The 13,238-nt window shown below is 46.6% G+C and overlaps 1 protein-coding gene across 1 annotated transcript in view; it reads left to right on the forward strand.

Annotated features, from left to right (window-relative positions):
* The window catches only part of LOC147124917 (diacylglycerol kinase delta), a 225,075-nt gene that overhangs the window by 47,477 nt on the left and 164,360 nt on the right, over positions 1–13,238 (forward strand). The window contains exon 8 of the mRNA XM_085988140.1: positions 4,287–4,449. Coding sequence (XP_085844266.1) covers positions 4,287–4,449 — 163 coding nt within the window. The remainder of the gene's footprint in view (positions 1–4,286; positions 4,450–13,238) is intronic.

Consider the following 13,238-nt stretch of genomic DNA (forward strand, 5'->3'; position numbering starts at 1 on the left):
TGTAGTTCATCCATGCGATCTTTGAATGTTTGCCATTGCCCATCCACCATCAACCCTTTGCGTGTCATTCCCCAATCTATCCTACCCAACTCGCACCTCAGACCATCGTAGTCCCCTTTATTTAAATTCAGGCCCCTAGTCTCTGAGTCAACTATTTCACTTTCCATCTTAATGAAGAATTCTATCATATTATGATCGCTCTGACCCAAGGGGCCTCGCACAACAAAATTGCTAATTAATCCTTTCTCATTATATAATGCCCAATCTAAGATGGCCTGATCCCTAGTTTGTTCCTCAACATATTGGTCCAGGAAACCATCCCGAATACACTCCAGGAATTCCCCTTCCACAGTATTGTTACTAATTTGGTTAGCCCAATCTATATGTAGATTTAAGCCACCCATGATAACTGCTGTGCCCTTATTGCACGCTTCTCTAATTTCCCATTTAATGCCATCCCCGACCTCCACATTACTGTTTGGAGGTCTATGTACCACTCGCACTAATGGTTTCTGCCCCTTGGTATTTTTCAGTTCTACCCATACAGATTCCACATCATCAGAGCTAATATCCTTCCTTTCAATTGTGTTAATCCCCTCTTTAACCAGCAATGCTACCCCACCTCCTTTTCCTTTTTGCCTATCTTTCCTGAATATTGAATACCCCGGGATATTGAGTTCCCAGCCTTGGCCACCCTGGAGCCATGTTTCCGTAATCCCAATCATATCATATTCGTTTACCTCTATTTGCGCAGCTAATTCATCAAACTTATTACGAATGCTCCTTGCATTAGGACACAAAGCCTTCAGGCTTGTTTTTTTAACGCTCTTAGATCTTTTAGAATTATTATTTACTGTGGCCATGTTTGATTTAAACCCTTGATTTCTCTGCCTGCCACTTTTGTTTTTCTCCTTCCTGTCTTTTGCTTTTATCCTTGTTTCCCTTTCCTCTGTCTCTCCGCTCAGGTTCCCAACCCCCTGCCATTTTAGTTTAAATCCTCCTCCATAGCATTAGCAAACGCTCCCCCTAGGACATCGGTCCCGGCCCTGCCCAGGTGCAAACTGTCCGTTTTGTGCTGGTCCCACCTCCTCCAGAACCGGTTCCAATGTCCCAGAAATTTGAATCCCCCCCCCCTTGCACCATTCCTCTAGCCACGTATTCATCTGAAATATCATTCTATTTCTACTCTGACTAGCACGTGGCACTGGTAGCAATCCTGAGATTACTACCTTTGAGGTCCTATTTTTTAATTTACCTCCTAACTCTCTATATTCAGCTTTTAGGACCTCATCTTGGTTTTTACCTATATCGTTGGTACGTATATGTACCACAACAACTGGCTGTTCACCCTCCCCTTCCAAAATGTTCTGCAGCCGCTCTGAGACATCCTTGACCCTTGCACCAGGGAGGCAACACACCATCCTGGAGTCTCGTTTGCGGCTGCAGAAACACCTATCTATTCCCTTTACAATAGAATCCCCTATCACTATAGCTCTCCCAGTCTTTTTCCTCCCGTCCTGTGCAGCAGAACCACCCCTGGTGCCAGGAAGTTGGCTGCTGCTGCCTTCCCCTGGTAAGCCATCCCCCCCATCAGTATCCAAAGCGGTATATCTGTTTGAGAGGGGGATGACCACAGGGGACCCCTGCACTACCTGCCTGCGCCTACTACTCTGCCTGTTGGTCACCCGTTCCCTTTCTGCCTGTGCCACCTTTACCTGCGGTGTGACCAACTGATTAAACGTGCTATTCACGACGTCCTCAGCATCGCGAATGGTCCAGTATGTATCCAATCATTGCTCCAGCACCATAATGCGGTCTGCCAGTAGCTGCAGCTGGACACACTTCCTGCACACATGGTTGCCAGGGACACAGGAAGTGCCCCTGAGTTCCCACATAGCGCAGGAGGAGCATACCACAGCACCGGGCTGTCCTGCCATGACTTACCCTTTAATTAATTGCAGTTAAATTAAACAAATGAATCCCACCAATTTCACTACAGTTAAATGATATATTTAAGGGCCCTGGTTTACAAACTGTCCCCGCTACACCATAGAGACCTTAAAAACTATAAACCACAGAGTTAACGTTTTAAAAAAGAGAGAAATACTCCCAACCAATCACTTACCTGCTTTGTGGTGACGTCACACCTCGATTACTTTTTACTTCTCCCCCTCCCTGAGATTGGAGATTAGTGAGGCCTACCCGCGCTCGGGCTTACCTTTTATACACTCCAGGAATTCCTCCTCCACAGTATTGTTACTAATTTGGTTAGCCCAATCTATATGTAGGTTAAAGTCACCCATGATAACTGCTGTGCCCTTATTGCACGCGTCTCTAATTTCCCATTTAATGCCATCCCCAACCTCCGCATTACTGTTTGGGGGTCTGTATACAACTCCCACTAACGTTTTCTGTCCCTTGGTATTTCTCAGCTCTACCCATACAGATTCTACATCATCAGGAGCTAATATCCTTCCTTACAATTGTGTTAATCTCCTCTTTAACCAGCAATGCTACCCCACCTCCTTTTCCTTTTTGCCTGTCTTTCCTGAATATTGAATACCCCTGGATGTTGAGTTCCCAGCCCTGGTCACCCTGGAGCCATGTTTCCGTAATCCCAATCATATCATATCCATTTACATCTATTTGCGCAGCTAATTCATCCACCTTATTATGAATGCTCCTCGCATTAAGACACAAAGCCTTCAGGTTTGTTTTTTTAACACTCTTAGACCTTGGAAGGTGGAGCGGACCAAACCAACTCTGCGAGGGGTGACTGTGCCTCAGATAGGTAATCAATTCACCCAGAATTGATTACTTTTCCCTTCCAAAGGCTTGGGTCCTGTCGCAAGGCCACACTAGAACAGCCCCAAGAGGTGAACATAAACATAAGAACATAAGGAATAGGAGCAGAAGTAGGCCATTTGACCCCTCGAGCCTGCTCCGCCATTCAATAAGAGCATGGCTGATCTGATCTTTGCCTCAACTCCACTTCCCTGCCCGCTCCCCGTAACCCTTGACTCCCCTATAGTTCAAAAATCTGTCTCTCTCCACCTTAAATATATTCACTGACTAAGCCTCCACAGCTCTCTGGGATAGAGAATTTCAAAGATTCACAACCCTCTGAGAGAAGAAATTCCTCCTCATCTCCGTTTTAAATGGGCGACCCCTTATCCTGAAACTATGCCCCCTAGTTCTCGATTCCCCCACGAGGGGAAACATCCTCCCTGCATCTACCTTGTCAAGCCCTCTCAGAAGCTTGTGGGGGAAAAATTCGGTTGATTAAGAGGGCGCTAACGGGGCACAAAGCAACTAGCACCCAGGTGCGGCGCTGCTATTGCCTCCCGTGAAATTCAACGGGAGGTTAGCGGCGGCGGTAACCGTTAATGCCCCGCTCGCACCCTGGCTGCGAACTTCGGTAGCGCTCCCTGACTATGCCCGACAGGGTCGGAAGGTCTACCTGTGGTCGGGGAGGCGCTATCTAAAGGCGAGGTGTGGGGCGGCCATTTTTACTGCTGGCCGCCTGCCAGTACCTGCCCCGTTGCGATCCCCAGCCTTCTGTGCAGCCCCCCCGTGTTGTGCCAGCTGCGCTCTGTGAGCCCGGCAGTTCTCTTGAGTGCCGGGCTCTTTTGCTGGCACTCTGATCCCTGGTGGCCCAGCTGGGCTCCAGGTCGCGCTGCGCAAGGCACCTCCCCTTTAATAAGGGGAGGAAGGCCTGCAGTACCATGGCGCGATATGCCGCAGCGCGTGGCACTGTGGCACCTAGCGCCACGATATTCACTCACAGTGCCCCAAGAGGGAGGCGGGTTACTTCAAGTAGTGCCTCGCCTCCCTCTTGGGGTGCTACCAGTGAATTTCGGGCACGGGGCGCTAACTTTTTCGGGGCACTAAAAGTAACGCCCCAGCGAAGTTAGTGCCCCAAAGGGGGTGTGACCCAATTTTGCCCCCTATATGTTGCAAGAAGATCCCCTCTCATTCTTCTAAATTCCAATGAGTACAGGCCCAACCTGCTGAACCTTTCTACATAAGATAACTCCCTCATCTCAGGAATCAACCTAGTGAGAGTTCCGCTGAGGCGTTGCAAGGGACGGGCGGATGATCTTTCCATGAACCCCCACTGGTCAGTCAAATTCCAGCTCCCCGACAGCCAATGCTGGCTGGAATTTTGACCCCTATGTTCCTGGGAAATTCCCATTCAGTGTATATTGTGTGCATGTCTTAATTTTTACTTCTTTCAGTCCAAGTAATGTTGCTCAGCCGTGTGTTCTGTCCCTGTTTCTGCCCAGGGTTCTGGAAGGCCACTTATGCCTCGTCCTGCACCAGTCCCCTCTTGGTCCTGGTGAACTCCAAGAGCGGTGATAACCAGGGGGTGAAGTTCCTCAGGAAGTTCAAACAGCTCCTGAACCCGGCCCAGGTGTTCGACCTGATGAATGGTGGGCCCCACCTCGGGTAGGTCCATCTACCACCTGCTCCTCAGCTGTCAACAAAAAATACCTCGCGGCTTATCATCGCCAAACGTTCCTCAAGTGTTTCACGTAATGGCCCTGAAATTAGGATCGGGAGCTTGCCGCGCGTGCAAGCCCCCGATGTGCACTCACCCTGCGCGCCGACATCTAAAGCCCGGGCCTGCTTGCATTTCCTGTCACAGGCCCGGTTCAGATGTCGGCGCGATGTGCTTACCTGATCCAGCGGCGTAGTTAGTGCGATGTGCTGGCTGGGATCAGGTGAGCACTGTGCAGCCAATCAAGGGAGGGGAAACTTCATTCATGAGTTTGAGAGTAAGAACTGTCAAACTCATGAAAAGTATGGGCTGCCAAAACACTACTTAAACTTTAAATAACATTTTAAAAAACATCCCACTGATTATATTAACTATAAATAAGTTAAAAAAAATATTTTAAACAATTAATCAAATTTTTGAAAAAAATAAATTTAAAAAAAATAGGGTCTAAAACTAAACTTACCATACTGTAAATTCTTTAAAAATAATAAACCTGTAGTGTATGTGCCTTTAAGAGCCCCATGTGTACTATAATGCCGGTAATGGCCACTCGGCTATATAAGCCTGAGTATTGTGTTGTATCCGTTAGTTCCCCTCCAGACTTTGTTTAGTAAACACCTATCAAACCAACTCCTGTCTTCAGTGTCTCTATCAACACACAGACACAGCAGTGGCGACGAAGTGGAAACGGACTTACCTACAATTCGGCAGCACCTCAAGGACATCGATTCCTCTGGCGTCCAGAAGAATCAAGAAGTGAAAGAAGCTGTTGTTTCACCAGCTGGCCAAGCTGGTGGCAGGTACTGCGGTAATCCTTCCTGGGCGTCAGGCTGGGGCTCCGGCGGCTGGCTCTACAGCTGGGCCAAGCAGCGAAAGCGGAGGCAAGCAGTAACAGATGGGGAGGGAGCACTCGGAAGACGGCCGACGCTGCAAGCAGGTCGGCGTTCAGACCTAGAGAGAGAGTCCGGAGGGAACGAGTCTCCAACTGTAAATAAATTAAAAAGAACGGAAACCGCGGGAAACAGCGTTGTCATCGGCAGCAGCGGCGGAAAGTGCGGGAAGCGCCATATCTTTTCTGCAGAAAGAAAGAAAAGCACGGGAAGCGCCATATCTTTTCTAAGATGCCTAATTCTGGCAATATTGATGCTTTTGATAATGAGATAGAGGATTGGACCACATATGTGGAAAGAGTGGAGGTATATTGCACCGCAAATGGAATAGAAGATGAAAAAAAAGCTTCAGTACTTCTAAATCTAATGGGCGCAAAGACATACAAGCTGTTACGGAACTTAATCACTCCAGCCGAACCGATGGACAAGAATTTTAAGGAGATTGTTGATACCCTACACTGCCAATTCGAGGCAGGACTGGCAGATTCTCTACGAGACAAATTCGTCTGCGGTCTCCTAAGTGTAGGAACACAAAAAAGGCTACTTTCTGAGAAAGATTTAACACTGGACAAGGCTTTCAGTGCAAGAGGAGCTGCAGAGATACAGCAAAAGCCACAAGACTTCGGCACCCATGAAATGACACGGGGTTTCGAGAGATGTTATCGCTGCAGCAGATCCACCCATGACCAGAGGGACTGCTGGTTCAAGGACAAAGCATGCAGGCAATGTGGAAAGATGGGACACATTACACGTGTATGCCGATCTGGAAACAAAAAATCCACTAACAGGAAAAAAATCAATAAGGAAAAGCACAGAAAGGTACAAATGATGACGGACAGTAGCTCCGAAGACCAGAAGAGCGATAGCGACTCCGGGAACAAGAGACTAAGCTCTCTCAAATTACATAATGTAATTGCCAAAGAAGATTACCAGACCATTTGGGTTACCCTCACAATAGCAGGGTCCCCAGTTAAAATGGAGCTAGATACAGGATCAGCTCTGACCGTCATAAATCGACGGGATTACGAGCGGCTATTTCCACATATACCTTTAAAAGACACATCCATTATCTTGAAAACATATACGGGGCAGAAAGTATACCCCAAAGGAAAAATAAGGGTGCCTGTTGTATACAACGGCAAGGAAATACAGAAGTTGTATTTATACGTTCTACAAGATGGTGGTCCACTGCTGTTGGGACGTGAATGGATCAGGAAAATACGTTTAGATTGGCACTCCATTCAGGCATTGACGGTGACCAGTAAGGAAAAAAATGATGATGACGTCATACCTGAACGATTAAAAGACATCTTGGCCAACGCTAAGGAAGTGTTTCAAGAGAAACTAGGAACCTTGAAAGGCATCACCGCCTCAATAAAAGTGGAAGATGCAGCAATTCCCAAGTTTTTTAAGGCAAGACTGGTGCCATACGCAATTCGTCCAGCAGTCGATGCAGAGCTGGAGAATTTGGAAAAGGCAGGCGTATTATCTAAAATAGATTGGAGCGAGTGGGCAACACCCATCGTCCCAGTCATGAAGAAATGATAAATCTGAAGAACAGAGAAAAATTTGCATCTGTGGAGACTTCAAGGTGACTGTAAACCCGGTCCTTCACACGGTACAGTATCCTCTTCCGAGGATAGAAGATATCTTCGCCTCACTATCTGGAGGGAAACGTTTCACCAAAATTGACTTGGCACAGGCATATCTACAGATGGAGGTTGAAGAGGCCTCTAAAAAATATCTCACGATAAACACACACAAAGGCCTGTACCAGTACAATCGACTGGTTTTCGGAGTAGCATCCGCTCCAGCTATCTGGCAAAGAGCTATGGAGCAAGTCCTCCAAGGGATTCCGGGGACTCAATGCTACCTAGACGACATCCTTGTAACAGGAGAAAACGACAATGAGCACCTTGCCAATTTGGAGCAGGTGCTCACTAGGCTGAGAGAACGGGGCCTACGAGCAAATCGCCCCAAGTGCGAATTTTTCCAAAATCAAATATCATATTGTGGCCACATAATTAATAAGGAAGGGTTGCATAAGTCACCTGAAAAAATTGAAGCGGTCATAAAAGCCCCAGCACCTGAAAATGTTTCACAATTAAGGTCGTTCCTGGGATTAATAAATTACTATCATAAATTTTTACCGAACTTATCAACTCTTCTGCACCCTCTTAATGAACTGCTACAAACAGGAGTACTTTGGAAATGGAGCGAAGACTGTAAACGTGCCTTCCATAAATGCAAAGACTTAATCACGTCCAAAGAAGTTTTGGCTCATTACAACCCATCACTGCCAATCAGACTGACGTGCGATGCATCCCCTTACGGCATAGGAGCAGTATTATCGCATAAATTCCCTGATGGCTCGGAACGGCCGATAGCTTTTGCATCACGCTCATTGAACTCAGCTGAGCGTAACTATGCCCAAATCGACAGGGAAGCACTCAGCCTGGTATGGGGAGTGAAGAAATTCAACCATTACCTACACGGACAAAAATTTACCTTGTTGACTGACCATCAACCCCTCATCTCCATATTCAACCCTAAAAAGGGTGTTCCCATTATGACAGCGCAAAGGCTACAGAGGTGGTCCCTTTTTCTAGGGGCACACCAATACAACATAGAATACAAAGGATCAAAACAGCATGGGAATGCTGACGGTTTATCGTGCCTACCATTGCCAACGGTAGAAGAGGCACCTACAGTAGACCCAGTGGAGATGTTCCACTCAACCATAGTGGAATATCTACCAGTAACAAATTCTGCCATTGAAAAGGAAACGAGAAATGACCCGACTCTCTCACGAGTCTACGACTTAACGGTGAAGGGATGGCCAGCACATGACGAACCACTGTTGCCAGCATTCTCGCAAAGAAGAGAACCGCTGTCAGTGTGCCGAGGAACCTTGATGTGTGGATCCAGAGTGGTGATTCCACCCAAACTCCAGGATAAAGTGCTAAAGGAGCTTCACGAGGGGCATCTGGGTGGAGTGAAAATGAAGAACCTAGCCAGAGCGTTTGTATGGTGGCCAGGTATCGATGGGGACATCGAAGAAATGACCAAGAGCTGCCTAGGATGCCAGAAGGTCCAAAACGCTCCACCCCAAGCCCCTCTACATCCATGGGAGTGGCCCTCATCTCCCTGGCAAAGGGTACACATCGACTTTGCTGGTCCATTTATGGACTCAATGTTCTTAATCGCGGTTGATGCACACTCCAAGTGGCCGGAGGTAATAAAGATGTCCTCCACCACCACGGAAAAAACCATCACAGTATTAAGGACCATATTTGCCAGGAATGGGCTGTCGGAACAGATCTGTTCTGATAATGGACCGCAATTTGTGTCCGAAGAATTCAGGAAGTTCTTAAAAAACAATGGGGTTAAGCACTACACGTCCGCCCCATACCATCCCGCCACCAATGGATTGGCTGAAAGGTTTGTCCAGACCTTCAAGAAGGCCATAAAGGCCATGGGTAATGAAGACATAAAACTTCAGCACAAGGTGGATAACTTCCTGTTTGCATACAGGAATGCAACACATATGGTTACAAACAAACTCCCGCCATGATGTTCTTCAATAGAAGCCTAAGATGCCGGCTGGATTTGATCAAGCCCAACATCAGAAGGGACGTGGAGAACCGGCAATTTCAAGGCATGAATGAAAGGCCAACTAGAACCTTCCAGATAGGTCAACAAGTTTTGGCCCGGGACTACCGTACCGAGAAATGGCAGCCTGGAATTATCTACACACGACTAGGACCGCTGATGTATACCGTGGACATCGGAGAAAGCATAATAAGGCGCCATGCTGACCAATTCATAGAGTCATCCGAAAAGGGACAACCTACACCACAACTCTATATGCCTAACGATGAAGTAGAGATACCCATATCTACCTCCGATCCAGTGATACTAGAACCCGATGAACCCGACACTGGCATTCAAGCCGAATCAGCCTTGCCAAAAGAACCTACTACACCACCAGAAACTACTACACCACCGAGGTGTTATCCGGACCGAGTCAGGAAGCCTCCAGAGAGACTGACTTATAATTAATTAATTTCAGCAATGTATAGATTATTTTTCTTGTAACATGTAACTAATAATTACTTAAAATATTATGTACTGGTTAGCTAAAAGGGGAGGAATTGTAGTGTATGTGCCTTTAAGAGCCCCATGTGTACTGTAATGCTGGTAATGGCCACTCGGCTATATAAGCCTGAGTATTGTGTTGTATCTGTTAGTTCCCCTCCAGACTTTGTTTAGTAAACACCTATCAAACCAACTCCTGTCTTCAGTGTCTCTATCAACACACAGACACAACAAAACCTGTGGAAAATTTTTTTCTAAATTGTACTAAAAGACCACTTACCTGTAAGACTAAATACTTACGTCTGGTTTTTCCACGCGTAAAAACCGGAGGCCTTTACACTTGGGCAACTCTGGGAAAAAAAAAAGGAATTTCAGCGCATACACGCTGTGATAAAAATGCTAACTTCCGGGAAGTTATGTCATCACTTCCTGTGAACTATGAACTGTGTACATACCTCACTTCCTGTCATATGTCACTTCCTGTTGGACTGGTATAAATACTGGTCTGTTCAGTATGTAAGAGGCTTCTACCAGAGGCATGGTAAAGACCTCTCTTGTATATAGTGTGTTTATAAGTTACTTAAAGCTTACTTTAAAGTTACTTGATGGTAAGTCTCCTTTTTCTTACATCAATTTAAGTAACTTAGTATTTACACTGACAAATACTAGACCTTCAGACAAACTCGGAAGTTAAGGATCCAGGGAACCACCCATCATGGAGAAAATCCTTAGACCTATTCGTCTGGACTTGGACCCGAATACACCAGCAGCTGGCAGGGTATGGAAGCATTGGTATCGTACTTTTGAGAATTTTCTGGATGAATGTAAAGTGGATGCTCCTGCTAAATTGAAGATACTTGTCAATTATGTGACCCCAAAAGTGTTCGAATATGTTGATGACTGGGATAATTACGAAGAGGTGATTCGGGCACTTAAGAAACTGTATGCGAAGACCCCAAATGAGGTCTATGCTAGACATCTACTGGCCACAGCCCGACAAGGGCCAGGGGAATCAATTGACAAATTCCTGCAAGAACTTCGCAGGCTCAGCGTAGATTGTAACTTTCAGGCAGCCTCAGCTGAGCTGTACCGCCAAGAAATGATTCGTGATGCTTTCATCTGCGGGATTGCCTCTCCATTTATACGCCAGCGTCTACTAGAAAGTAAAACACTTGAGCTACAAAAAGCTTTTGACCTAGCTTGTTCACTGGATTTGGCAAAGAGAAATGCAGACCTCTATCAGCTGCCCAGATCTCGATCTGCTGCTGTAGCTGCAACCAGACAATTCAAGCGGTCTCAGGTGAACCCTATCATGGGGGAATCTAATTCTGATAATTCTGATGAAGAAGAGGAGGACGACCCCACTTTAGCAGCCTCTTGGCAATCTAGGAAGGAATGCTTCTTTTGTGGAGATGCTTTTCACCCTAGGAAAACCTGCCCTGCTCGCAATGCAATCTGCAGTTATTGCGGGAAAAAAGGACACTTTGCTAAAGTTTGCCTATCAAGGGCCTCTACGAGGGCCAATCCAGCTAAGACCTACCGAACTGCCCCAATTAGGGCCTATCAAGATGCTCCAGCTAGGACCCATCAAGCTTCCTCTCGAGCTCTCTCCCGAAGAAGCACACAGAGAGTTTTAGCCACTCTCTGTGCAACGACACCAATTACAGCTGCTTGCCCACAGAACCTGTCTCAGGCAGCCACAAAAATTTCAATTAAAGGGCATACCTTAGATGCCTTAATTGACTCAGGAAGTACTGATAGTTTCATTAAGGAACAGATTGTTGCGAAATTGAAACTACATGTCTTCCCATCGGACCAGGCAATTGCGATGGCCCAGTCATCACTTAATACCAGAATCTCCGGCTTTTGTGTTGTTGATATGACACTTCATGGTCGTATGTATCCCTCCACCCGACTTTCGGTGCTCAAAGACTTATGTAGTGATCTCCTCTTAGGGCTGGACTTCCAAAAACAGCATAAGAAACTCACCATTGAGTTTGGTGGATCCAAACCCGGACTTACTATTTCTAATATACCATCTAAATTACCTTTTTGTGCATTATCAGCAGCTTCACTTGATGAACCCTCATTATTTGCCAGTATTCCGCCTCAATGCCAACCGATAATAACGAAATCGCGGCGCTTTAATCAGGAAGACCAATCTTTTATTGCGGCTGAAATCTCTCGACTTCTAGCAGAGGATATCATTGAACCATGTTCGTCGCCCTGGCGGGCTCAAGTCGTCATTGTCAAGAACCCTCTAAAACCTCACAAACAGCGACTATGCATCGATTATTCGCAAACCATCAATCAATATACCGACTTGGACGCCTACCCATTGCCACGCATTGATGATATGGTTAATAAACTGGCCGAATACAAAGTGTTCTCAACTTACGATTTAAAAAGTGCCTATCATCAGTTACCCTTGAAGGTCTCAGATAAGCAGTACACAGCCTTTGAGGCTAATGGACGGCTGTACCAATTTCGTCGCCTCCCATTCGGGGTTACTAATGGAGTGGCTGCCTTTCAACGGGCAATGGATGGCCTGGTTAAGCAGGAAAACCTAAGGGACACTTTTCCCTATCTTGATAACATTACCATTGCAGGTCACGATCAACAGGAACACGACTCCAACCTCCAAAAATTTCGGGATGCCCTCCATCGCCGTAATTTGACCCTGAATGAATCCAAATCTGTTGAGTCGCAACCGACCATCAACATCCTTGGCTACTGCGTAGGCAATGGTATCATTAAGCCAGACCCAGAAAGACTTCGCCCGCTCCAAGAGCTCCCGTCACCTAAGAATCCGGCTTCTTTACGTCGGGCTCTCGGTCTGTTTGCATACTACGCTAAATGGATTCCTCATTTTTCGGACAAAATCCAACCCTTGCTGCATGCTAGATCATTTCCACTGGGAACAGCGGCTGTTGCAGCCTTTAACCTTCTCAAAAAACAGTTGGAGAAAGCGGCTCTTCACTCCATCGATGAGAATCTCCCTTTCGTGGTTGAATGTGATGCCTCGGAGGTGGCGATCTCGGCTACTCTGAATCAGGAAGGTCGTCCTGTAGCATTTATGTCCAGGACCTTACAAGGTGCCGAGCTACATTATCCTCCGGTTGAGAAAGAAGCCACAGCCATCATAGAGGCAGTACGGAAGTGGAACCATTTTCTAGCTCGCCAGCACTTTACATTGATCACGGACCAACGATCAGTCGCCTTCATGCTCGATAATCGAAAACGAACCAAAATTAAGAATAATAAAATACAACTTTGGAGGATGGAACTGGCCTCTTTTGGTTATACCATTCTCTATCGGCCTGGCAAGGAGAATGTGGCCCCGGACACCCTCACACGGGCATTCTGCTCCACTATGTCATCCTCCACTCTCATGGATGTCCACAATGGTTTGTGTCATCCTGGCGTTACGCGCATGCTACATTTCGTACGATCACGGAATCTCCCTTTTTCCACTGGAGATGTAAAGAAAATATGCTCAGAATGCCGGCTTTGTGCGGAATTAAAACCTCAGTTCTTCCGCCCCTCAGCTGGTATACTCATACATGCAACCCAACCGATGCAATGACTTAGCATCGATTTTAAGGGCCCAGTGCCCTCTTCAACTCGGAACACATATTTGCTCACCATGATCGACGAATATTCACGTTTTCCGTTTGCCTTCCCCTGCTCCAATATGCTGGCGTCCACAGTAATCTGCTGCCTTGAGCAGGTATTTTCTCTCTGTGGCA

Source organism: Somniosus microcephalus, chromosome 1 (assembly GCF_052327205.1).
Source record: "Somniosus microcephalus isolate GS21.2 chromosome 1, FLI_Smic_1.0, whole genome shotgun sequence".
NCBI classification, from domain to species: Eukaryota; Metazoa; Chordata; class Chondrichthyes; order Squaliformes; family Somniosidae; genus Somniosus; species Somniosus microcephalus.